Here is a 26,572-nt window from a genome sequence, read left to right as displayed (position 1 = left end):
GCTGCCATTGAGAAGCCTGAGTGTCAATCGAGACTCCTCCCCGCTGGAGGGGTAGGGTTGCAGGGAGGGGGTGTCTCCCCTTTCCCAAAATGACACAAGTAGACCCCCCCCCCGGGGGGGGGGGAATGATGATCCTGGCTGAGGTGAGGAATCACCCGGCCCCAAACGGGCCCACCCGGGAGGAGAGAGACCCCTCTGGTGAGCAGCTGGGGGAGGGGCAGGGGACCCCAGGCCGAGTCCCGGCCTTCTCTGCGGCGCGGTTTCCACGCAGAGGCCCGATTGCTGAGTCATGGCCTCGGGAGGGGACCTGCCACTCACCGTGATGCTCGTGTCCTTCTTGCCCTTGTGGGAGGAGGCCACCATGGCCAGATACTGGATGACTTTCTTGGTGTTTTCCGTTTTCCCGGCTCCAGACTCGCCTCTGAAAGACATTGGCAAAGGGACCCATGGGAAATACCTTCGCACAGATGTTCTGTGGGCATCTGTCCACATCACCACGCCCTCCGCCAAATGGGGAAATGGAGGTGGGGGGGGTAGGAGGAGACTTGCCCAAGGTCACATCGCTGGCAGAGACCTGGGCTGGGCCTCAAACTCTGCCCCAGGAGCTTCATCTACTCCCCTGGAGAGGATGCGGGAAAGGATGTAGGGGGAAAGAGGAAAAGAGAAAACCCGAGTTTTCCTACCAAGGTACAAACTTTTGGGAATGGTCTACTTTAAAAAAAAATTCCCTTTTCAGAGCAATTTTAGATTCACAGCAAAATTGAACAGAAGGACAGAGTTCCTATATCCCTCTGCCCCTCGCCGTGCACAGCCTCCCCCCCATCAACACCCCCCCCAGGGTACATTTACTGCATAGATAAACCCACAGTGATGCCTCATTATCACCCAAAGTCCACTGTGTACATTAAGGTTCCGTCTTGGTGTTGGACATTCTATGTGTTTTGACAGCTATATAATATGTATCCACAATTACAGTATCTAAAGGACACTGTTATTGCCCCTCATCTATTTTAAAGACATCATTAGCCTCGTCAGACATGTAAAAATCAGGCAAGAGGCTGCCTTCCAGGAAGGACATAAGCACCTCTCAGAGTATCAGGATCTGAAGAAAAAGTTTTGGAATCTCCCTTTGCAAAAAAGAAGAAGGAAAGGAGAAGGAGGAGGAGGAGGAGGGGGGGAATGGGGAGGGGGGAAGAAGGAGGGAGAGGAGGAGGAGGAGGACCAGTCATCCCATCAGACGCCGGGCAGACATGAACCTCATCATTCTCTGGAGAACCCCACTCTAATGGTCACGAGGCCAGCTAATGATCTCAGTCAAGTATGAAAGGATAAACCTGGCTGAAGTAATTCATGCTCAAGTGTAAATGACTAATATATTTAGATCAGCAGGGCATTTTGTCTTATCAAAAGAGTACTCCTAGAATATGATCAGGGGATTTTTTTTTTTTTAAACCAAAATGGTCTTCTTAAACCAGCTACTTCTCGAGGCCACTGGAGATCAGAGGTGGGAAAATTGTTTCATCAAGGCCTCTGACTCCCACTATTCTTAGTGAAAGGAAAAGATGAACTCACATCTTTCCTCCCTTCTCATCCTCTCCTCTGATTTTTTTTTCCTTCCTTTGCCGAGACTCTCACTTGCTGAGCTCACTGACTATTCTGAAACATGAGAAGTAATTTTTTTTTAAATCTGAATTTGTCCACCCCAAGGTCAGTTCAAGGTTCTCTATGCTGAACCAGTGCTGCCAGCGTTAGTGCAGTGCTTGCCCTTTTTCCTAATTAGGAAATAAGGAAATTAACTTGCTCTGCCAAGGGCCCGTTAATAATTTTGGTCATGGTTAAATGAAAGAGAGAAAGAGAGAGAGAGGGAGAAAGAGAGAGGAAAGAAGGAAGAAAGAAACAGGGAGGGAGGGGGAGGGGGAGGGAGGAAGGAGGGAGGAGAGAGAGAGGAGAGGGGAGGGAGGATGGGGGAGGGAGGAGGGAGAGGGGAGGGGGGAGAGAGAGGAAGAAACACGTGCCGTGAATTGTCAGACCCAGTCCCACAGACCGCTACCCAGAAATCAAGGGTCTGGCGATGCCCAGGAGGGCTGAAACATGTCACCATGGCCTCAGGCTAACACTGTCCTCTCCCCATTCCATGGCCTTTATTCCCAATGGTCACGTGATTTTATGTGGCCTCAGAGGTCCTTTGTGACATGGGAGCCAGGGAGGCATTATCCTCATTTCCTTGAAAAGGAAACTGGAATCCCCCCGCCCCCATCACCAATTTTTTTTTTTTTTAATTTTAAGGAGAGACTTTCCAGCAGGTGGAGGATTTGCGCTCATTGTTCCGTATGTATTATCTCCTTTACCTCCCCCCCCCAAACCCCCGTCCCAAAGGACATCACTTTCGTGTTATTACAGAAGAGGCGCTTTGGGTCAGAGTGGGGAAGAAACTTGCCCTGGTTCACACAGCGAGGCAAGGGCACACTCAGCATTGAAATCAGGATTCTTTCTACGACACTTGGCCGAGTCATTCCATGACACAGGCCCAAGGAAGGGGTTTGCTAAGGTCAGAGGAAGGGGATGGGGAAAAGAATTGATATTTGTGGAAGATCTATGCTATGGTCTTGGATTCACAAATCTTTCTATTTAATATAACAACCTGAAGTTCCCGTGGTGGCGCAGCAGAAACGAATCCGACTAGGAACCATGAGTTTGAGGGTTCGATCCCTGGCCTCGCTCAGCGGGTTAAGGATCCGGTGTTGCCGTGGGCTGTGGTGTAGGTCGCAGACGCAGTTCAGATCCTGCGTTGCTGTGGCTGTGGTATAGGCCAGCAGCTGCAGCTCCAATTTAACCCCTAGCCTGGGAACCTCCATATGCCATGGGTGTGGCCCTAAAAAGACAAACAAAACAAAACAAAAAACACAAAACACCTACTGAAGGAGTCCTCGATCATCCCCATCACCCACCTGGGAACACTGAGGCTCAGAGAGGTTCGGTAAAGCGCTCTGAGTCACAACTGCTCCTGTCATCCCACAGAGAGGAAATGGAGAAGTGAGATCTGAACTCACTTCAGATCTCACTTCAGATCTCACTTCAGGTCTGCGTGATCCCAGAGCCATATTCTGTCTCCTGCCCTTTTATTTTTACAAGCGAGAAAAGGGGATGAAGGCAGTAAGACAGAGTGAAGCCCTGACCCTACTCCATCAAGGAGTTCTCTCATATATTCTGGGAGCCTTCACTTGCTTTAATAGGCTCTTAAATGTGACCAGGAACCCATGAACCAAACCACTGAGTCATTCACACCTTAGTATGAATGACTTCAATCAGGCTAATGTCAGAACATCTCCCCAAATGAAAAGGGTCAGGTTCCGATTGGAGCAAGAGGAAGGGGAGAATTCTGAGTGTGGAAAACCACCTAATGGGCTGGTCCTGAGCCCACTGAGAGCCAAGAAGAGAGTCAGGACAGCAGCGTCCGCGACATCCCCCCGTCACTACTGCCCCTTCTCCTCGCCCACAATGATTTCCTCACTTTCCACCTCTGCCTTCAGCCTTTCCCACCTCCTCCCTTTCACAACAAAGACCCCGGCATGACCGTGACCATGGCCCTGGTCTTCCACCTTGCAAGGGTGGGGGAGTGGGATACAAACTCTGGGAATCTGCTTCTCCCCATGTGGCTGCTTGGCTCCATAGTTCCCAAGTTTTATTGATAAAAATAAATTGTTCCTGGGAGGTTCTGCCAAAGACAACAACTCAACCTCCAGGCTCATGGGCGTCTGAAGATTGATGTGCTCAGTGCTGCTTCAGAAACGTTAATGTCTTTGCTTCTCTGACCCCTGGACTCTGGGGATGAAGAGGTCTTCCTGGTCTGAGCACCCTAAACCTCTGTCCTGTTTCTTGGGGGACTTGGTCCCAGCTTCCTCATCCTGGAGAAGGACCTGGACTCATGACCATATATGGTCTCCTGGCCTTGTAATTACCCCACTGCCAAGTCTTTTTAATCAGTCCAGCCCCAGTGGCTGGAAAGAACGACCCACTGGCTGTTTAACCCCTCAGCCCCCAGCCGGACTGGCTTCTGGGGTGTGTGACCTATGCATGGGGACAGCCCTGAGGAGGCCCTTGTGCTTGATTTAATGCTCTGATATTATGAGTTTTTTTTTTTTGTCTTTTTGCCATTTTCTTGGGTCACTCCAGCGGCATATGGAGATTCCCAGGCTAGGGGTCCAATTGGAGTCATAGCCACTGGCCTATGCCAGAGCCACAGCAATGAGGGATCTGAGCCGCGTCTGTAACCTACACCACAGCTCACGGCAACACCAGATCCTTAACCCGCTGAGCAAGGCCAGGGATCGAACCTGTAACCTCATGATTCCTAGTCAGATTCATTAACCACTGAGCCACAAAGCGAACTCCTGATATTAAAATTTTGAAATCCTTAATAATTTTTTAACAAGAGGCTCAACTTTTTCATACTGCATAATTTTACAAATCATGTAGTTGGTCCTAGGTCCTAGGGTGGAATACCATTTCCAAGTCCATTTCAACCTACGGTCGGCCCTGGCAGCAAAGCTAAATTTTCTCTGACTCTCAGGGCTCTTCAGTCCCTGGTCTTCTTGTGACTACCACTATTGCAGTCAGCAAAGTTGTCTAGCAATTTTTGCTGTCCAACTCCTACACATCCTGCAAAGCCCAGTTAAGCCCTGCCTCTTTTTTTTTTTTTTTTTTGCCTCTATTTTGAATACTGCCTCTAGCTCTCCAGGCAAAAGAAATGCCTCTTTCCCCTGAAGCATCAATAAGCAGAATAGCAAAATGGGCTCCAGGGTAAGACTGTCTGAGTTCAAATCCCTGCTCTGCCAATAGGTGACTATGGGCAAGTCTTTATTTTCATATCTCAGTTTCCTTATCTAAAAAATGGGTATAATAAAAGCACATACATGATTATTATGAGGATTAAATAAGTGACCATAAAAAACATTTAGAGCAATGCCAAGTATACAAAAATATTAGTTAGTGCTACTTTTATAACCATTTCTCCCTTAATGTTCATATATTCTGCTTATACCATTATCTTCGATTTTCTATCATTAAAATACAAATTATATTTTTCCATTGTTTAAGCCAGGAATCAGCAAGCCATTTCTGTAAAGGGCCAGATAGTAAATATTTTAGGCTTGGTGAGACCTGCATCCTGTGTCCTAAGTACTCAGCTCTGTCTTTGTAGCACAAAAGCAAGTGTGTCAACAAATGGGCGTGGTTATGTGCCAATAAAATAAAAGAACAGAGAGGGGTCAGATTTGGCCCACTGCTCAGAGTTGGCTGGCCTTTGGTTAAATCATTCCAGTGCTTTTCTGCCCATTTTTTTTTTTTTTTGGCCACACCCATGGTGTGTGGAAGTTTCTGGGCCAGGGATCAAACCTGAGTCACACCAGTGACACGCCAAGTCCTTAACCACTACCTCACCAGGGAACTCCTCCTGTCCATTTTGCCTTTTGCTATTTTTTTAGGGCTGCACTTGCAGCATATGGAAGTTCCCAGGCTAGGGGTCTGTTTGGAGCTGTAGTCACCGGCCTACACCACAGCCACAGCAACGCCAGATCTGTAACCCACTGAGCAACGCTAGGGATTGAACCTGTGTCCTCATGGATAGTAGTTGGATTTGTGAGCACTGAACCACAACAGAACTCCCTGTATCACTGATTCTTTTTTTTTTTTTTTTTTTTTTTTTGTCTTTTCCAGGGCTGCACTCTTGGCACATGGAGGTTCCCAGGCTAGGGGTCTAATCGGAGCTATAGCCGCCAGGCTACGTCACAGCCACAGCAACACCAGATCCGAGCCACGTCTGTGACCTACACCACAGCTCATGGCAATGCTGGATCCTTAACCAACTGAGCGAGGCCAGGGATTGAACTCGCAACCTCATGGTTCCTAGTCAGATGCGTTAACCACTGAGCTATGATGGGAACTCCCACCGATTCTTGATTGTTCATAGTCAAGCATCAAATGTCAATTTCCCATTGTGGGAGTAGAGAATTTAGCTCCCATTCAACCCTCTCCTCTTTCCGCGTAGAAGCAATGTGGTCACATATAGTATTTCTGGCTGGATCAACACCCAGGGTTGTGGCTGGGATGATGAAACTGAGGCTCAGACAGGTTCAGTGGCTTCCTGCAGGTGTCATGAGACTATGACAGAGCTGAGACCAGGACTCTGTTCTTTTCTGCCTAGCACACCAGCCACCTCCTGGCCTGTCCTGGAGCTAAAATGACATTGTGTCGATTTGCCCAGGGCTTCCAAGTATTATCACAGCATCACTTAGGAGCCAAAGGACCCTAATGCCCACCCCCATCACTTTACTTCCTCAGCCAAGAGAGTCAGCTGTGTGAGGACCCCAATCTCTGGGTGGGCTCATTTCCAGCCCAGGCTACCTCTCCCAGCCCAGGCTCCCCACAAGCCACCAAGAGGGTGAGGGGCTCTTGTTAACCATTGTGGCCACCAGGTAACCTCAGAAGGCTTTCTACCATGACACCTGCCCTGACTGGTCAGCATCTAGGGGATGAGCCAGGCACCCTCCCTGCAAAATGTGCATCAGAATCTCCAGGAGCCTCCAGTCCTCCCTGACCCATGCTTCTCAGCCCTTCTGAGCGCCCAATGGGTTGCGGGGAAGCTGCACCGTGGCCCCCTCCCTCTGCTGGTGGAGACTCAGCTCCCAGAACCACTCCCCCAGCCTCCATTTGCAGAGCCCTCTCTCCACCCCAGAGCAGATGTGTGCGCATAACTCGGAGTTAGCTACCTTTGTAGCGTCCCTGGCGTAGATGACCCACAGCAAGTATTTCAATCACTGCCAGCTTGCTGATGGGCCCAGCAGCTCCACAAACGCCCAAGACGCTAGATAAAAAAACATGGCCTTTCCCTCCTACACCGTTGGAATGTAAGTTGATAGAACCCCTATGGAAAACAGTATGGAGGTTCTTTAGAAAACTAAAAATAGAAATACCATATGATCTGGCAATCCCACTCTTGGGTATTTATCCGGATAAAACTATAATCCTAAAAAGATACATGCACCCCTATGTTCATAGCAGCACTATTCATAATTGCCAAGACATGGAAGCCACCTAAATGTCCATCGACAGAAGAATGGATTAAAAAGATGTGATACATATATACAATGGAATACTACTCGGCCATAAAAAAGAATGAAATGATGCCACTTGCAGCAACATGGATGCAACAGAGATTGTCATACTAAGTGAAGTAAGTCAGACAGAGAAAGACAAAAACCATATTATATCACTTATATGTGGAATCTAAAACATGGCACAAATTGGAGTTCCCATCATAGCTCAGCAGTAACCAACCCAACTAGTACCCGTGAGGATGTGGCTTTGATCCCTGGCCTTACTCAGTGGGTTAAGGATCTGGTGTTGCCATGAGACATAGCGTAAGGTGCAGATGCAACTCAGAGCCCGAGTTGCTATGGCTGTGGTGAAGGCTGGCAGCTGTAGCTCTGATTCAACCCCTAGCCTGGGAACCTCCATATGCCACAGGTGTAGCCCTAAAAAGACAAAAAATAAAATAAAATAAGGCACAAATGAATCTATACACAGAACAGAAACAGTCTCAAAGAACAGATTTGTAGTTGCCAAGCAGGAGAGGGGAGTAGGGGGGATGGCGTGGGAGTTTGGGGTTAGTAGATGCAAACTATTACGTTTAGAATGGATAAGCAATGAGGTCCTGCTGTATAACAGGGAACTATACCAATCTTCTGAGACAAACCATAATGGGAAGGACTGTTTTTAAAAAAGAATGTGTATGTATTTATAACTGAGTCATTTGCTGTTCAACAGAAATTAACACAACATTGTAAATCACCTATACTTTAATTTTAAAAAATAAATAACTGAAACTGAAAAAATAAAAATACAGTGACTTAACAAAACAAAAACAAAAACAAAAAACCCCCCACAAAACCCACAGGTTTCCCCAGCTCTACCCCAGGCCACTGAGTTAAGGCCTTGCTCGGTGGGTTAAGGATCTGCCACTGCCGTGAGCTGTGGTGTAGGTAGCAGATGTGGCTCGGATCCAGTGTTGCTGTGGCTCTGGTGCAGGGCAGCCCAGCAGCTGTAGCTCTGATTAGACCCCTAGCCTGGGAACTTCCGTATGCCATGAGTGCGGCCCTAAAAAGCAAACAACAAAACAAAACAAAACAACAAAAAAAAGCCTCTGAAGGTGAAGCCAAGCCATCGATCTCTCTAACTAATTGCCCAGCAACTGATATGCAGCCTTGTTTGGGGAGGGAGGTCTAGCAGAGCCCACACCAGAGGTATCTGAGATGGTTTTAGGCAGTTACACAGTCCAGCAAGCAAGGCTCAGCAGAACTCTGGCTGATATGAACCATGGCCACTGCATCAGGGCACCAGCGCACCATCACAAGCACCCATTCTGTGCCAATGCCATGCTCAGTACTGCCCACCCCCCACATGGCCCCTTCAATTCTCCCAACAACCCTGGGAGGCAGGCACCACCTATATCCCCATCCTACAGATGAGGAGACTGAGGCTTTCAGGCTTAACCAACGGACCCGAGAACAAACTGCTGGCATGCGGCACAGCGAGAAAGCAAACCTCAATCTGTGCCTCCATGGCCTCATCAGCTAACCATAGTTCCTGCTCTTCTGAGAAAAAGGGGCCCCCTCTGTATGGCCTTGTGTTATCAAAAACACCTTGAAGGAGTTTCCACTGTGGCTCAGTGGGTTAAGAACCTGACCAGTATCCATGAGGATGTGGTTTTGATATCTGGCTTCGCTCAGTGGGTTAAGGATCCCGTGTTGCTGTGGCTGTGGTGTCGGCCGGCAGCTGTTGCTCAGATCTGACCCCTAGCCTGGGAATTTCCATGTGCCATGGGTGCAGCTGTAAAAAGGAAACGAAATAAAACAAAACAAAAAACACCTTGAAAAATCCCACAAGCCTTTACCAGAAAGCATCTCTGTTCTTTTTCAGAAACGGAGTGGGAGGAATAAGAGCAGGTGGGGCGGAAGGAGGAGCCCTGGATGAAAGCAAGGGCCGATCATGGGTCAGCGTCCCAGGCCAAGGGTCAGTGCTGGCCCCAGGGGAGAGTGACAGAGGTAGGTGTTGGCCAGAGTCACCTCCCTGGAGGGGAGAACCGCCCCACACCAGCATCTACTGTCACTGAGTCACAGCAACCGATGTAGCTCCCAAGCCCGCCAGGCTCTGAGGCCATCAGTACTTGTCCCCAGGTGCCACTCTGACCTGCTTGAATGATCAGAAAGATCTCCGCCACTGCTTGTCCACACACTCACGCCAGCCTGCAAGGCCCTGTGGGACAGTGTCCCCGACGGACCACAACCTCCCACCCTTGCCCCAGCCCCTTGGACTGGCTCTGTCCCTCAAACACGAGGGGTTCCCAGCTGAGGGCCTTTGCCCCCCATGTTCCCCTGCCTGAACCTTCCCCCAGGGTCCCCCTGGGCTGGCTCCCTCTCATCACTCGGGTCTCAGCTCATACCCTGTCAGTGGCTGAGGCTCTTTTCCTCCAAACAGATGCGCTAAACACAAACGATACCAGCCACTCCCCAGTCCAGGCTGTCCAGAGTCCAGGGCAGGGCAGGGCAGGGCAGGGCATGGTGGGGCTGTGGCCAGCTCATCAGGGAAGGAACGAGTGAGGGCTGGGCCTCCCAGTGGCCTCGAGAAACTTAGCGCCAGGTTCTCACTGTTGACAAAAACTTGCTGTGACCTCTCTGCTTTCCTCCTCTAGAAAACTGAGGGGACGGGACTTGAGCAGTGGGTTCTTGTCTCTGCTTTGTCAGGACACACATGCTCATCATAACATATGAGGGTTTAGCTAACAGGGCTTGGTTCTTAGTTAGAGATGTAGCTTAGTCATATATACAAGTTTGCGTGTGTGTATACTGTATACTATATATATACTATAGTAATATACATATATACTCTAGTGCATGCACACACATATGCTATATATATGATAGCGTATGTACATATATACTCTAGTGTGTGTATACTATAATGTCTGTATACACATATACTGTAGTGTGTATATAACAAAATGTATGTATACATGTACACGATACATATACTACAGTGTATATATACTATATACACATATATACACATACATACACATACACACAGATAAGTGTTGACTTAATCCTCACAACAACCCTATGAATTAAGTACTATCATCATCTTCATTTCCCCACTTTATAGCGAGAATGTGGGGCCATGGAGAAGTTAAATTCTGTATATGAAGCTACAAGCTAGTAAGGAGAGTCTGGCAACAATGAACCTCCATTTTCCCCATATATATTCATGTACATTAGGTGCCAGTGTTTAAAAATCGGATAGTTCACATAAAAACTTAGATTTCTAGCCTCTGTGGAAATGCAGGCACGTCTGGCAACAGGGGGTCTGCATTTTCCCACAGCAATGTGGACTGGAGAACACTAGCAGCCATCCCCTTGGATTCTCTGGTTCGCCACACTCCCTACCATTCCCTACGGTGTCACACTTAGTCCTTTTCACACATGAACAGGACTTGGTTGGCTTCAATTGGCCCCTGAGTCCTCGATGTCCTGTAATCGCTCTTTTCAGACAGAGGACTTTTGCTGGGGAACATAGTCTGGCCAAACTGATCTCTCAGTTCCTCAAACAGAACATGCTCTCTCCGACCTCAGGACCTTTGCATATGCTGTAAATGCTTCCCCGCTTTTCTTTATCTCTGCTGAAATATCCCTTTTGGGAGAAATCTTTCCTATTCTCTCCATTTACAGCCCCTTTGATTTATACATTCTCCTAGTGCCTTACATGCTTTTTAAAATGTGTATTATCAGTACTTGTTTTTGAAAAGGTAGAACCTTCACAGGATCAAAGAGTACATTCTAGGAGTTAAAAAGGGAAATAGGGAAATGTGTGGTTATCGTTCTAGCGGCTGTCTTTCTCTTGAGAAGAGAGGTCGTGTTTAGTTTTGGTCCATTCCTATTCGCCAAGTACTCATTGGGGCGACTGACCCATTCGGTGTGTTGAATGACGAGTGAGGACAGGAGTGGGTGAAGGGATTAAGCAGGAAGGAGGGCGTTTTCACTTCCCATTGCTGCTGGAGCAAATTACACAAACTTAGCAGCTTGAAGCAACACAAATTGATTATCTGATGGTTCTGGAGGGCAGAAGTCAGACACAGATCAAACTGGGCTAAAACCAAGGTGTCAGCAGGGTTGTGTTTCTTGCCAGGTGCACTAGGGGAGGGTCTGTTTCCTTGCTTTTCCCACCTTCTAGAAGCTGTTCTCATCCTTGGCTTCCTCCATCTTCAAAGGCAGCAATGGTGAGTGAAGTTCTCCTCACACTGCATCTCCCTCTGCCTCCCTTTTCCACTTGTAAGGACCTTGTGATGACACTGGACCCACCTGGATAACCTAGGATCCCCTCCCTGGTCCAAGGTCAACTGACTAGCAATCTCAATGCCATGGCAACCTTCATTCCCCTCCCCCACGTCACCTGACACATTCACAGATTCTGGTGATTAGAAGGTGGAGATTTCTGGGGAACCATTACAGGCGGACCTCATTTTATTACACTTCACAGACACTGTGGGGTTTTTTTAAACAAGTTTGTAGCAACACCGTGTCAAGCATTTTCCCAACAGCATTGGCTCTCTTTGCATCTCTGTGTCACATTTTGGTAATTCTCTCATGATTTCAAACTTTTCCATTTTTATATTTGTCATGATGTATCTGTGATCAGTGCTCTTTTTTTTTTTTTCTTTTTCAGCCACACCTGCAGCATCTGGAAGTTTCCAGGACAGGGATCATATCTGAGCCACAGCTTTGACCTACACCACAGCTGCAGTACTGCCAGATCCTTAACCCACTGCACCACAGTGGGAACTCTGATCAGTGATATTTAATGTTACTATTACAAGATTATAACTCCTTGAAGGCTCAGGTCATAGCAATTTTAGCAAGAGGTATTTTGAAATGAAGGAATTAAAGAAAAAATAAGGAGTTTTTGTGTACTCTTTTGTAGACATAATGCTATTGCACACTTAGTAGACTACAGCACAGTGTCAACCTAACTTTTCTTTTTTTTTTTTCTTTTTATGGCCACACTTGCTGCATATGGACATTCCTGGGCTAGGGGTTGCTAGTTGGGAAATTTGAAGGTGATTGTCTAACACAAGCCAAGATTTCCTCACCAACAGAGATGGTATCAGCCTTCCCAGAGCTGTTATGGAATAAGAAGCAGTTCTCTCTGGAAATATTTAGTTCAGGGCCCAGCACACAGTCAGTGCTCAATAAATGCTGATTTTCAAAAGGGGGGGGCATTGTACAACTATAAATGTAATAAATTCATTGAGTAATAAAAACTAGCTAATATAATTAAATTATTACTATGATAAAAAAGAAATAGTGTATTGGATTATAACGTAATAAAAATTAGCTAATATAATTAAATTACTACTAATCATGATAAAAAAATAATGTGTTGGATTATAACTCAAAGACTAAAATAAGTACCTCTGAGTCAACACTAATCTCAATAAATGATTGATTGAATAAATAAATACATGGAGAGTAAACAAATTGTCCATGCAAAAGAATTCCAAATAACTTGTGTAAAAAAAATAATAATAAAAAGGGAGGGGGGCAGAACAAGATGCACCAGGTATCATGGGTAGTTTAGGGGTGTGCCAGCCTCAGCATGAGAACATTTGTTCCATGAATATTTCGGGAACACTTAGTCTGTGCCAGGTACAGGGACAGGGTGGGGTGCATGAAAGAGCCATCAAGTCAAAGAGCCCTGCTCTCACGGATCTTTTTCTTTAAGAGGTTGGATCATGACGCCAGAAAAACAGAAGAAAAAGCAGCTCCACTTACGTGCACAGAATGGACTGGTCCTCCCGATCTGAGAAAGAAAAAAAGAGCCATGAGTTAGATAGCTCTGAGTGGGGTCCTGGATGTGGGGCTCCTGGGCCTCCCATTTAAGCTCCCACACAGCTAGCCCCACTGGGGGTGACAGAATACAGACTTTGTTTTGTTTTTTCTCTTTTTTACAGCCGTACCTGCGGCATATGGAAGTTCCCAGGCTAGGGGTTGAATCGGAACTGCAGCTGCTGGCCAAGCCACAGTCACAGCAAGGCGGGATCTGAGCTGCATTTGCAACTTACACCAGAGCTAGATCCTTAAGCCACTGAGTGGGGCCAGGGATCAAAGCCAAATCCTCCTGGATACTAGTTGGGTTCTTCACCCACTGAGCCACAGCAACTCCAGAACACAGACTTTGAATCCAGACAGACTAGGATTCCACTTGGCTACTTCCCAGCTCTGTGGCCTTGGGCAAATATTCTTAACCTCTCCTTGTGTCAGTTTCTTTATCTGGAATATAGGGTCATGGATATCTTTGGTTTGAAAATCCAGTATCCATTCCTTCTTCTGGGAAGAGGATCCTACATACCTTAAGGAGACATGTCCCCTGCCACCATGCACAGTCCTGGTGGGACTGACTCACAAGCTCTCCCAGCCGAGAAGCAATGTGTCCCAGGCTATGTCAGTCAGAGTCCCTGAGCTAAAACTCTGAGCTGGACCAAGGATGGAGAAGCACAGCTGGTGGGCAGTCCTAAGAGGGCCTTGCTTCCTGCCCCCAGAGCCCAAGCAGCCCTAGGTTCTGACATTTTCTGAGACTGGCTCCCCTGTCTTCAGCCCATCTGTGAGTTCCCCAATACTCCTCCATAAGATAAGGTCTCTGTTGCTCACCACCAAAGAACACTGGTGGGTGCAGAAGGCTTAAATGTGATTAAGTAGATGTTACTAATCACCTTCTACTTTTTTCTTTTTTTTTTTTGGCCATCCCTGCAGCATGCAGATCCCTGGGCCAGGAATCAAACCTGAGCCACAGCAATGACAATGCCGAGTCCTTATTAGGCCACCAGGGAACTCCAATCACCTTCCACTCTTAAAGTGGCCTCAGAGGGTGGGTCCAAGCTTCCCTTTGAGGGACATGGGGAAGGTGACACATTTCTGTTGTCAGCCAGTTATAACCATAACTAAGAAAGCAGAGCATCATATCCTTTGCTGGGCAACACTGATCAGCAAGCATTTCTTAAGTCCCATCCCCACCATCACGGCGCTCATCCCCTCAGGATCAAAGATCCCCTCGGATCTTGTAACCTCTTCCTCCAAACCTCTTCTCAGGGGGTGATCTGACATATGGAGCTGAGCAAGCACTCTGCTCCCCAACACTCTTACAATTTGGAAGTTCCTTAAAATGTTACACATAAATGTATCACGTGACCCAGCAATTCCGCTCCTAGGAACCTGACCCAAGAGAAGCGAAGCATGTGTTCCTACAAGACATGCACACAAATGTTCACAGCAGCATTAGGATAATAGCTTCAAAGTGCAAACAACCCAGATGCTCATCCACTGCAGGATGAGTAAACAAAATGATGTGGTCGATCCACACAATGGAATCCTATTCAGTCATAAAATCAGCCAAGTAACGGGAGCCTCCTGCTAGCCTAGTGGTCAAGGATTTGGCATTGTCATTGCTGCAGCTCAGGGTCAGTCCCTGGCCCGTGAACTTCCACATGTAATGGCGCAGCCAAAAACCAAACCAAACCACCACAACAAAACACAATGAAGTACTGACAGGCTACCATGTGGATGACCCTCAAAAATATTATGCTGAGGAAAGTAAAAAGTCAGATACAGAAGCTACATATGATTCTACTCGTATGAAATGTACAGAATAGATAAACGCATAAAGATAAGAAGTGACTTAGTAGTTGCCAGGGGCTGGGTGGGGTGACTGCGAATGGGCAGGAAGGATCAATTTGGGGTTTGGAAACTGAATTGTGGTGATGCTTACATAATCCTATTTACTAAAAATCATTGAATTTTATCCTATGGGTGAATCTTGGTATGCAAGTTTTATCTCTCTCTCTCTCTCTCTTTTTTTTGGCTAAACCTGCGCTATATGGAAGTTCCCTGGCTAGGGGTTGCATCGGAACTGTAGCTGCCAGCCTACACCACAGCTCACAGCAATGCATGATCCTTAACCCACTGAGTGGGGCCAGGGATTGAACCTGTGTCCTCAAGGATACTAGTCAGATTCATTACTGCTGTGCCACAACAGGAACTCCACAGTTTTATCTTAATAATGCTGTTTTAAAAAACTGCTCAAGGCACCCGGTGCTCTTAGATGAGGCCCCAACTCCTAAGCATGGTGTCCAAGGCCTCCCATGATTTGGCCCTGGCCACCTTCCCAGCCTTGGCAACTCTCTGTCCCTCACACTTAATTCCACAGCAACCCCACCCAGGTCAACCCCCAAACACACTCTGGCTCTTTGTTCAGGCTGTTCCCGCTGCCCAGTAGGCCTTTCTCTTCTCCTTCCTGGTCCCTCAGGTCCCTCAGTCTCAAAGATGACACCTCTTCCAAGAAGCCCACCTTACAGTGATGGAGCCTTGGCTGTCAATCTCCATCAAAAGTCCTAAGTTATCATAAATAGTCAACCTGGAGTTTCTTTTCTGGCTCAGCAGGTTAAGAACACTGTTAGTATCCATGAGGATGTGGGTTCAATCCCTGGCCTCGCTCAGTGGGTTAAGGATCTGACGTTGCCATGAGCTGCCGTGTAGGCGGGAGACACAGCTCAGATATGGCTGTGGCGTAGCGTAGGCTGGCAGCTGCAGCTCTGATGCAACCCCTAGCCTGGGAACTTCTATATGTCATAGGTACAGCCCTAAAACAAAACAAAACCTAAAACCCCAAGAACAAATAGTCAACCTTGCTAGAGAGAAGAAGCCCCAAGAAAAGCCTCCATCAAGTAACTGTCTGCTACCTCCAAGCCCCTCCCAGGTGGAAATCCTGGAGCTGTCCCTGGTCCTGCCCACCCCCAAGATAGATGCCTCCCCCGCCACAGTCCCACAGCCCCTGTGCTTCCTGAGCACCCTGTCCCAGCTTGCTTTTTTCCTCTTTGCTTGTGTCTCTACCCCAACAGAACCACGAAGCCCTCACAGGCAGAGGCATCTGCTTCTGGATCCCACGTGCCTCAATTTCTGGATCCTCAGCCCCCAAGCTCTGAGCCCTTGACACAGAGAGCATTGAAATGTTTGGCAAACACTGAAAAAAGCCCACCCCAGGAGTTCATCCCTGCCATGATGCAAAGGGATCTGGAGCACTGGGATTCAGGTTCGATACCTGGCCCAGCACAGTGGGTTAAGGATCCCGTGTTGCTGCAGCTGTGATATGGGTAAGCCTGGGAACTCCATGTACCATGAGGTAGCAAAAAAAAAAAAAAAAAAAAAAAAGCCCACTTCAAACCTGGAAGACATGAGTTTCTTGATGGGGAATTTCAATGTCTATGCAAGAAATGGAGTCATTCATTCATTCATTCATTCAACAAATGCTTTTAGGGCATCTACCAGGTATGAGGTACCACACTAGACCCTGAAAATATCACATACTGGTATCTAATACTTAGCGCCTCCTCTGTGTTATTTTAAGCATTTCCCTGTATTTATTCATTCAACCCTCACATATCCTATGATTCCTCCCCCCCACCCCGTTTAACAGATAAGAAACTGAAACAGAAATTTTAAAACGTGCCCACAGTTACACAGCTAACAAGTGAGGCAAGATGTGAAGCCTGTACCTGCTCTTTACTGACCACCCACTACGGGCCAGACACACTGTCAGACACTTCCCCTGTGTGGTCTTCAATCCTGTCCCCTTGAGGATTGAGGAAACTGAAGTCAGATAGCCCAAAGTCACAGCCACTTTAGGGACTGATCTGGGTGTCCAAGCATCATGTGTCCAAGCCTGGGCACTTCCTGCTGTTTCAAGTACAGGACGGGGCTGGGAAATGCAGGGGGGCTTCCCAGGAGCGCAGGCTCCAGGTGGGTAAGGAAAGGTATTAGGAGACAAAGCAGCTTGGAAAGACCAGCAGGGACCAGTCAGGGGAAGGACTGAGGCCCCCTTCCCAGGCCGGGGAAGCAGCTGTGCTAAGGTCCAAGGTGGGAAGGAGGAGACCAGGGCACGAAGGGAGGTCTGGGATGGAAGACCCACCTCCCAGGATTCAGTGTGGACCCGCCCCCTCACTGCTGGCATATCCGGTCTAAGAACATCACTTCCGGCCCAGATCCTTCTTTCCCATCTCCCTGCTTCTGCCCCTGTTCCTGCCATTCTCAAGGGGCAGCCAGAGTCATCTTCTATTTTCTCTTATAAATTAAAAAAATTTTGGTAAAATAAACAAAACATAAAATTTACCATTATGACCATTTTTAAAAGAATCTTTTTTAGGGCCGCACCCATGGCATATGGAAGTTCCCAGGCTAGGGGTCGAATCAGAGCTGCAGCTGCCCGTCCACACCACATCCACAGCAACACAGGATCCGAGCTGCATTTGCAACCTGCACCTGCAACCTGCACCACAGCTCACGGCAACGCCAGATCCTTTAACCCACTGAATGAGGCCAGGGATCAAACTTGCATTCTCATAGGTACTAGACAGGTTCGCTACTGCTGGACCACAACAGGAACTCCCCATCGTGACCATTTTAAAGTGTCCAGTTCAGTGGCATGAAGCACATTCACATTGATATGCAACCATCACTACCATCCATCTTTTTCATTTTCCCAAATAAACTCCAACTCTCCATTCCCTCTGCCCTCCACCCCAGGCAACCACCATCGCTTTGTCTTCATGACTTTGACTACGCCAAACATTCATATAAGTGAAATCACACAGAACTTGTCTTATTTCATTGAGCATAATTTCCTCAAAGTTCATCCAGGTCGTAGCATGAGTCCAGATGCCCATTGTATGGAAAGACCTCGTTTTGCTTGTCTACTCATCTGTCGATGGACCCTTGGGTTGCTCGCACGGAACTCTTGGTTACTGTGAATAGCGTTCCTATGGCCACGGGTTTACAAATATCTGTTGGAGTCTCTGATTTCACTTCTTTTGGGTCAATAGTGTTCCTATGACCATGGGTTTACAAATATCTGTTAGAGTCCCTGCTTTTCACTTCTTTTCAATTCCAGAAGCAGAATTGCTGGATTATGTGTCAATTCGGTTTAACTTTTTGAGGAGTCGCCATACTGTTTTCCACAGGGGCTGCACCAGGTTGCTTGCCCAGCAGCAATGCACCAGGGTTTTAAGTTTTTCCAACTCCCCATCAACACTTACTACTTTCTGGCTTTTGATAACATCCATTCTAAGAGGTGTGATGTGGTATTACATCCATTCTTTATAGAAAAATCTTCATAAAACAGTCAAATCAGCCCTGGCCAAAACCAACTGATGAGTCCCAGTGGCCCCCAATCTCCCCACCATGGCCTAAGAGGTCTGGCCTGATGTGCCCCCCACCTGGTTGTCACTTGGCACCCTTCTCTCACTGCCCCTCCTCAGCTCCTAAACTGCCAGCTCACAGAGAGCACACGCTTCCCTTCCAAGGCCTTTGCCTGGAACACTCTCTCCACGGGTGAGGTCTTCCCATCCTCCTGGGGGCTTCCACTCCCAGAGAGACCCTTTCTAACTCCCTGTCCACAGGGATCATGCCACACCCTCTGGGCACCTGGGCAATTCACCTGTTTATTTCCTTCACATCACTTAGACCCATCTGGAAAGACCTCATGTGTTTATCTGTCTCCCTGTACTAGAAAGCAAGCTTTACTGGGGGAGAGGGGGGTTTTTCTGCTTTGTTTAACATTGTATCTCTAAGTACCTGGCATATAGTAGGTGCTGAGTTGTATCTGTTAGGGAGGAGGCATGGGAGGATGGATGGGAAGATGGATGGGAGGAGGGATAGGAAGAGGGATGGGAGAATGTATGGGAGAAGGGATAGGAGGATGGATGGGAAGATGGATGAGAGGATGGGAGGAGAGGTGGGAAGATGGATGGGAGGGTGGATGGGAAGATGGGGGGAGAGATGGGAAGATGGATGGGAGGATGGATGGGAAGATGGATGAGAGGATGGATGGGAGGATGGGGGGAGAGATGGGAAGATGGATGGGAGGAGGGATGGGAAAATGGATGAGAGGATGGATGGGAGGATGGGGGGAGAGATGGGAAGATGGATGGGAGGATGGATGGGAGGATGGATGGGAAGATGGATGGGAGGAGGGATGGGAGGAGGGTTGGGAGGATGGGCAGGACTGGAAAAGCCTATGCTCACGCATCCTTGGGGACCAGAGAGGACAGTCATGACCATATCTAGTTTGGGGAGGTTACGTCACATAAAGAAGATCTGGTCCACCCCAGGGTCAGGTGAATGAGATGACTGGGCAAGCTCCACAGCCCTACACCCACCTCCAAACAACCAAACGATCTTCTCTCTACTCCCTTAGATAACAGGCAAACATTCTGGTGGCCAAGCTGAGCCAACCTCTCAGAATAGAAGGCAGAAGAGCCAGAAGAAGAGCCACTCCTCGTTCTCATTCTCAATTTTTCCACATCAACCTGGTATCATATCTACCTGTGGGGGCCACATTCAAAGGGGTGTGGGGAGGTCCACTCAGTCAAGCCTGACCTTTGAGCCAAGAGCCAAGGTTGAGGCCCTCACAGGCAGCAGGGCCGCAGGAACACACAGGCAAGAGGCAGTCCCTCCTGTGGCATCAGAACTCTCTGTCACTGCAGGTCCCATCTTTCAGTCCAGAGGTGCTGATTCCCGTGAAACCTACACCTCCTGAACACCACCTGCCTCCTGCTACAAATCCTGGGCTACTCTGCACACCTCAAGAAATGGCAACATCAGAAACCCCCACACGTGTGCCCAAGGCCAGATGCTCAAGTCGGTCATTGCAACACTATCAGCAAGAGCAAAAGACCAGAAAGAAACAATGCAGACTGGTGTTTAAAATCTGGCAGGGGCCACACAGCTGGCACATTAGGGCAGCCATTAAAAAGAACCAGGCAAACAACAAGGTCTTACTATATAATATAGTACAGAGAAATATATTCAATGTCCTATGATAAACCGTAAAGGAAAATAATATTTTTTTTTACTTGTCTAAGCACTTTATTTTTTTTAATTTGCTTTTTATTAGGGTATAGTGGATTTACAGTGTTGAGTCCATGTCTGCTGTACAGCTTAGTGATCCAGGCATACATATGTATATATATTCTTTTTTTCAAATTATCTTCCATTATAGTTTATCCCAAAAGGTCAGCTATAGTCCCCTGTGCTGAACAGCAGGACCTCATCGCTTAGTGAAAAGAATATGTTTTAAAGAGAAGATATATATATTCCTATATATAATTCAGTTATACATATACATACATTATAATGTATAACAATCATTTTGCTCTACAGCAGAAATTAACACTGTAAATCAACTAGACTTTGATTAAAAAAACAAACAGCAGATCTTACACACTGACACAGAACAACCTCCAAGACATATTAAGCTAAAAAGAAAAGGCTGGGTGACATAGTATTAGAGCTTTTATGTTTTAAAAAGATAGCTGTATTTTCACACTCATACACATGCACACACCTACATACGTGTGGACAGGTACGTGCATACACACAGACACATCTTCAAGTGCTTGTCTGTCTTGGCTCTGAAGCTGCTCTTGGCACAGCCAAGCACGGTCGTCCCTGAGAAGAGGGTCCAGGGGCCTGAGAATCAGGACCCGAGGGAGACCCACTCTCACTCCATCGACTTCTGTCCTAGGTGCACGCTCTGAGTATGTATAACCACTCCCTTGTCCCACCAAAAAGCGGGTAATGTGAAAATAGTCTTTATTGCTCTTGAGGGACCCGTTTTTGACCATAAACCTTAGGAAAGACAGGAAAGAAACAGCTGCCCACCCGCAGCACCCCTGGCAGCTCCTGCCTCCACAGGCACCCTGTGCTCTCCCGAGGTGACCCTCCCCACCCCCCACAGCAGCCCCTGCAGAGACGGCGGGAGGGGGCACTGGCACGAGCCCGTCTGACAGGTGAGGAAATTACGGCGAAGTGAGGTGACTGGCCCAAGTTCATTGCAGTGGGCTGAACTCCGCTCTCCAAAGAAATGGTCACTCAGAAACTCAGAAAGTGACCTTATTTTTTTTCTTTTGGCTGCACCCACAGCACGTGGAAGATCTGGGCCAGGGACTGAACCCACGCCACAGCAGTGACCCAAGCTGCTGCAGGGACAATGCCAGACCCTTAACCCTCTGTGCCACAAGGGAACTCCAGCAGGTGATCTTATTTAGAAGAAGGGTCTTTCAGAGGTAATTAAGTATCTCCAGATGAGATGATCCTAGATTTAGGATGAGACCTAAATCAATGACCGGTGTCCTTATTTATAAGAGAAAGGATAGAGTTCCCTGGTGGCACAGCGGTTAAAGGATCCAGTGTTGTCACTGCTGAGGCTCAGGTCGCTACTGTGGCAAGGGTTTAATCCCTGGCCCAGAAATATCCCCATGCTGTGGGTGTGGCCGAAAAAATAAAGAAAGAAAAGAAAAGGAGAGGGCCGTTAGAGGCACAGGGAGAAGCCATGCGGAGAAGAAGGCGAGTGGAAGGGATACATCGACCAGCCAAGGATGCCAAGGGCCTGGCAGAAGCCAGGAGAGGGGCCTGGACCAGATCCTCCCTCAGAGCCTCCAGAAGGAAGCAAGCCTGCTGACACCTGGATTTCAGACCTCTGGTCTCCAGAAGGGTGAGGGAACAAATTGCTGCTGTTTTCAGCCACCAACTCTATAGCACTTTGTATGGCAGCTCGAAGAAAATGAATGTAGTCTCACAGCGAGTAAGAGGCAGGCAAGGGAGTTCCCATTGCGGCTCAGTGGATTAAGAATTCAACATGGTCTCTGCGAGCATGTGGGTTCAATCCCTGGCATCGCTCTGTGGGTTAAGGATCTGGCACTGCAGCAGGCTGCGGCGTAGGTGACAGAAGCTGCTCGGATATGGTGTGGCTGTGGCTGTGGTGTAGGCTGGCAACTGCAGCTCTGATTCCACCCCTAGCCTGGGAAACTCCAGATGCCAAAGGTGTAGCCCTAAAAAAAAAAAAAAAAAAAAAAAAAAAAGGCAGGCAGGGACTCAAACCCAGGTCCTAGGATAAACACCATACAACTTCCATCTGCCCAGGATGCTCTGGAGAGAGACAGGAGTCAGCTTCACGAGAAATACAAGGAGGGAGATGCCCCCACGTCAGAATAACCAGCAACTCCTTGAACCAGGAATGAGGGAACACAGATGCCTGTGCCTCCTGCTTCCAGCCAGAGGGAGAAATCTGCTCAGGAACAGAGCAAACTAGGAAACCAGTTAAAAGCAGATGCAGGAAGAGTGGCCTAGTGGTTAAGGATCTGGTGTTGTCACTGCTGTGGCTCGGGTTCGATCCCTGGTCAGGGAACCCCCCGCTTGCTCCACAGGCAGACCCCCTCCAAAAAAAAAAAAAAAAAAAAAAAACCAACAACAGCAAAAACAGATGTAGGAAGGGGCAGAGGGGTGAGGTCAGAACCCAGGCAGAGAGGGAACCCGCTGGGACTGGCCCCAAGCCTCTCCTATTTTAAGGAGTCATTCTGAGACTGAAGGATAGATAGGCTGTCTGCATCCATCTGCCTCGGGGAGAGAAGCAGGCTTTCCTAGAGGCCTTGGGAAGCCTGCGCCCAGAGCAAAAGAGATTTACAGGGTCAGATGCCCATCCCGTGGCCTTTCCCCACAGGTCCCCAGGAGAGGGCTCGGGCTCCCTGGGAAGGCTTGCCAGCCGCCTGGGCGGCTCCATGCTGGAGGCTGCCAGGGGACCTCTGGCCTGAGACGTTCCCATCGGAAACACACCGGCTGCAAGCGTGGGAAGCTAACGGAGCCCTGGTTGGGTATGGGTAGAAGGGCTCCATGTGGATCTTGCTTGCTGACCGTGTGGAGCCCAGGAAAACAATTTCCTGGAGCTTTCTTATTTCAAAAAAAAATGTTGTGTGTCCTCTTAAAGTCACTCGTGCAGCATATGGAAGTTCCCAGGCTAGGGGTCAAATCAGAGCCATAGCTGTCAGTCACAGGCACAGCCACACCGAGTCCAAGCCATGTCTTCGACCTACACCTCAGCTCACAGCTCACGGCCACGCTGGATCCTTAACCCACTGGGCGAGGTCAGGGATTGAACCTGCATCCTCAGGGATACTACTCAGATTCATTTCAGCTGAGCCAAGATGGGAACTCCTTCTGGGGCTTCCTAGCTGATTCCTTCCCCGAGCCTGAGCTGGTGTCTGACACGAGAGAGCAGAGTTCCCTGAATGTGTGAAGCAGTTTGCCCTCCACGCTTTGCACACACTGTTCTTCTGCCCAGGGCACCATCTCCATCACTTTTCTTTTTCTTTTTTCTTTTTTTCTTTTTGCTATGGCTGCCCCTGTGGCATATGGAGGTTCCCAGGCTAGGGGTCTCATCAGAGCTGTAGCTGACAGTCTATACCACAGCCACAGCAACACAGGATTTGAGCCACGTCTGTGACCTGCACCACAGCTCATAGCAACGCCAGATCCTTAACCCACTGAGCGAGGCCAGGGATCGAACCCGCAACCTCATGGTTCCTAATTGGATTTGTTAACCACTGAGCCACGACAGGAACTCCCTCCATCCCTTTTCTATCTGCCTAATCCATTCTCTTTTTTTCCCATTGAGCTGAAACTCACAAAATATAAATTTAACCATGTAAAAGCAAACAATCCAGGAGCATGTAGTACATTCGCAATGTTGTATAAATCACACCTCCATCTAGTTCCAAACCATTCTTATCAGCCCTCAGTAAAACCCTGCACCCATTAAACAGTCACTTTCCATCTCCCACTCCCCATAACCCCTGGCAACCGCTGATCTGCTGTCTTTCTCTATGGATTTACCTATTTGGACATTTCACGCAAATTCAACTGTATAATACATGGCCTTTTGTGTCTGGCATCTTTCACTTGGTGTGATGGTTTGGAGGTTCATCCCTGTTGCCACATGTATCCAAATTTCATTCTTTTTTATGGCTGAATAGTACTCCGTCATATGGATAGACCACATTTTGTCGTTCTGTTCACCCGTCGATGGGCATCTGGTTTGTTTCTACCATTTGGCTATTGTGAACAATGATGCTATGAACGTTCAAGTACAAGTTTTCATTTGAGCACCTGTGTTCAATTCTTTTGGGATCTATACCCTAATCCACTTTTGAAATGTCATCTTGAGAGTCACCTCCTCTATGATACTTTCTTTGACTCTATACCTCCCTAGAGCTAAGTTTGGGGCCTTTCTATTCTGTGTCCCCTCCAGGGCTGCCATGGATAGTGGTATGAGTTGCGCACTGCATAACTAAGGGAGAACTGTTCACAGTGGTCACTGCAGATTTGTACATGCATTACAACCATCTTTCAGCAGATGGGAGAAAATCATCTTGAGAAAGGGGTACATGTTCCTAATTGTATAAATGTACCACCTGGTCTAGTGGTGGCCCTGGATTGCATAGTCCAGATTTTCTCTACTGTAGCACTTAACCTCACTGGGATCACTGTTTCACCCTAATGTTTTTAGGAGGAATGAGTATGGATTATTTGGAAGGCTAATAGACCATTTATCCATGATATGACAGGCCGAGTTCTTCATTTTCATTTTAGTAAAAAATTATGCTACTTAACATTATTTATAATAGCCGGAGAATAGAAACAATACAAATGGGAGTTCCTGTTTGGCTCAGTGGTAATGAATCCAACTAGTATCCATGAGGACGTGGGTTCGATCCCTGGCCTCACGCAGGGAGTTAAGGATCTGGCATTGCCATGAGCTGTGGTGTAGGTCGCAGATGCGGCTCAGATCCCATGTTGCTATGGCTGTGGCATAGGCTGGCAGCTGCAGCTCTGATTCCGCCCCTAGCCTGGGAACCTCCATATGATGTGGGTGTGGCCCTAAAAAGAAAAAAAGAAACAATACAAATGTCTGTCAGTTGGTAAGTGGATAAACAAAATGTGGTCTGTCTATACAATGGAATATTACTCAGTCATTAAAAGGAATGAAGCACTGACACAGGCTACAACATGGATGAAACTTGAAGACATTATGCTAAGTGAAAGAAGCCTGAGACAAAGGACCACATATTGTATCATTCATTCCACTGATGCTAAATGTCTAGAGGAGGCGAATCAATTGAGAAAGAAAATAAACTAGTGACAGGGTGGAAGTGGGAGTAGGAACGGGGGTGACTACATGAGGGCACAAGTGGGCACAACATCTCTTTTTGGCTGATAGAGACATAAATTTAGACTGTGGCGATGGCTCCATAACTTTGCAACTTTACAAGTCACCAGTGAATTTTGCATACTTAAAATGGGTTGCTTTATATATACATGTATATAGATATATATGTATATAAATTACATATGTATGTAAATTATGTATAGAAATCACGCCGCAATAAAAATTAAAAAAAAAACAATATTCCTGTGGGATTTTTTTTTTTTTTGGCGACGCCCATGCATGTGGAAGTTCCCGTGCCAGGGATCAAACCTGTGCCACAGCAGTGATCTGAGCCACAGCTATGACAACACCAGATTGTTCACTGTGAGGCCACCGGGGACTCCTAAAAACATTGTTAATTTTCCACCATCTCTGAATCAAGAGATCTGATTCCTTAAACTTCACACAAATCTATTTTCCAACAGTTACAAAACTGCTTTTCTTTTTCTTTAGGAAATCATGACTTATTAAATTTAGGTTCCAAAATTAGTACACAACCACTGTAGGAAGTATGGACAATATAAAAATCCCCCCACCCTGTAATTGTTCATTATTTTGTATCACAGTTTAGAGTTAATTTGCACAATTGATGCCATACTACTGCGTGATTTTCTAGACCTTGTCATTTAACGCTTGACTAGAAGCATTGACCCTGTTGTACAGTCTTTGTTGCTGCTATAAAATGGGCTAAAAAAAAAAAAGGAAGAAAGGAAGAAAGAAAATGGGCTTATAACAGTCCATAGAGAGGCTCCCATTGCTTTTCCAGCTCTATCTGGTTACTCCCTTGCCTATGCCTACATCCCAGCTAAGACAGCTTCTTGGCACTTCCCTAATAAATCATGCTAATTCCCACCTCAGGGCTTTTGCACTGCCTCCTCCTTCTGCCTCTAAAGCTTTTCCCTGGTTCTTGATGTGGCCAGCTCCTTATCACCTTTCATACCCCAGTTCAAGTGTTGCATCCTCAGATGAAGCCACCTCCGACCACCATACATCCATAACCACTCCCTTTGTTTCTCTCTCTCTTTTATTTTTAATTTTATGGCCACACCTGAGGCATATGGAAGCTCCCGGGTCAGGGACTGAATTGGAGCCACAACTGTAGCAATGCCAGATCCTTAACCCGCTGTGCCAGGCTGGGGATCAAACTCGTGCTTCTGTAGCAACCTGAGCCTCTGCCCTCAGATTCTTAACCCACCACGCCATAGCAGGAACTCTCCCTGTTTCTCTTGATCCCACCACCCTGTTTTGTATTCTCTGTAGGAGGAAAAATAACTTTATAATTCTGCCACCTAAAATTATGTATTTATTTGCTTTTGATGCTTCTCCCACTGGCCCAGAAGTTCCTGAGGACCAAGGGTTGTGCCTGAGCCTGGATGAC

The 26,572-nt window shown here is 47.4% G+C and overlaps 1 protein-coding gene across 6 annotated transcripts in view; it reads right to left on the bottom strand.

The window, feature by feature from the left end:
• The window catches only part of MYH11 (myosin heavy chain 11), a 139,359-nt gene that overhangs the window by 69,317 nt on the left and 43,470 nt on the right, over window positions 1–26,572 (bottom strand). For all 6 annotated transcript variants that reach the window (XM_085017495.1, XM_085017497.1, XM_021086165.2 and 3 more), the window contains exons 4-5: window positions 12,882–12,909; window positions 319–421 (exon numbers count right to left, since the gene is read on the bottom strand). In XM_085017495.1, the coding sequence (XP_084873621.1) occupies window positions 319–421; window positions 12,882–12,909 (131 nt within the window). The remainder of the gene's footprint in view (window positions 1–318; window positions 422–12,881; window positions 12,910–26,572) is intronic.

Source organism: Sus scrofa, chromosome 3 (genome assembly GCF_054392235.1).
Source record: "Sus scrofa isolate SSC_HxYL_T2T_F1_AM1 chromosome 3, Sscrofa_HxYL_maternal_Yorkshire_Landrace_v2.0, whole genome shotgun sequence".
NCBI lineage: Eukaryota > Metazoa > Chordata > Mammalia > Artiodactyla > Suidae > Sus > Sus scrofa.
The sequence above is the reverse complement of the archived record's forward strand: the minus strand, read 5'-3'. Positions and strand labels throughout refer to the sequence as shown.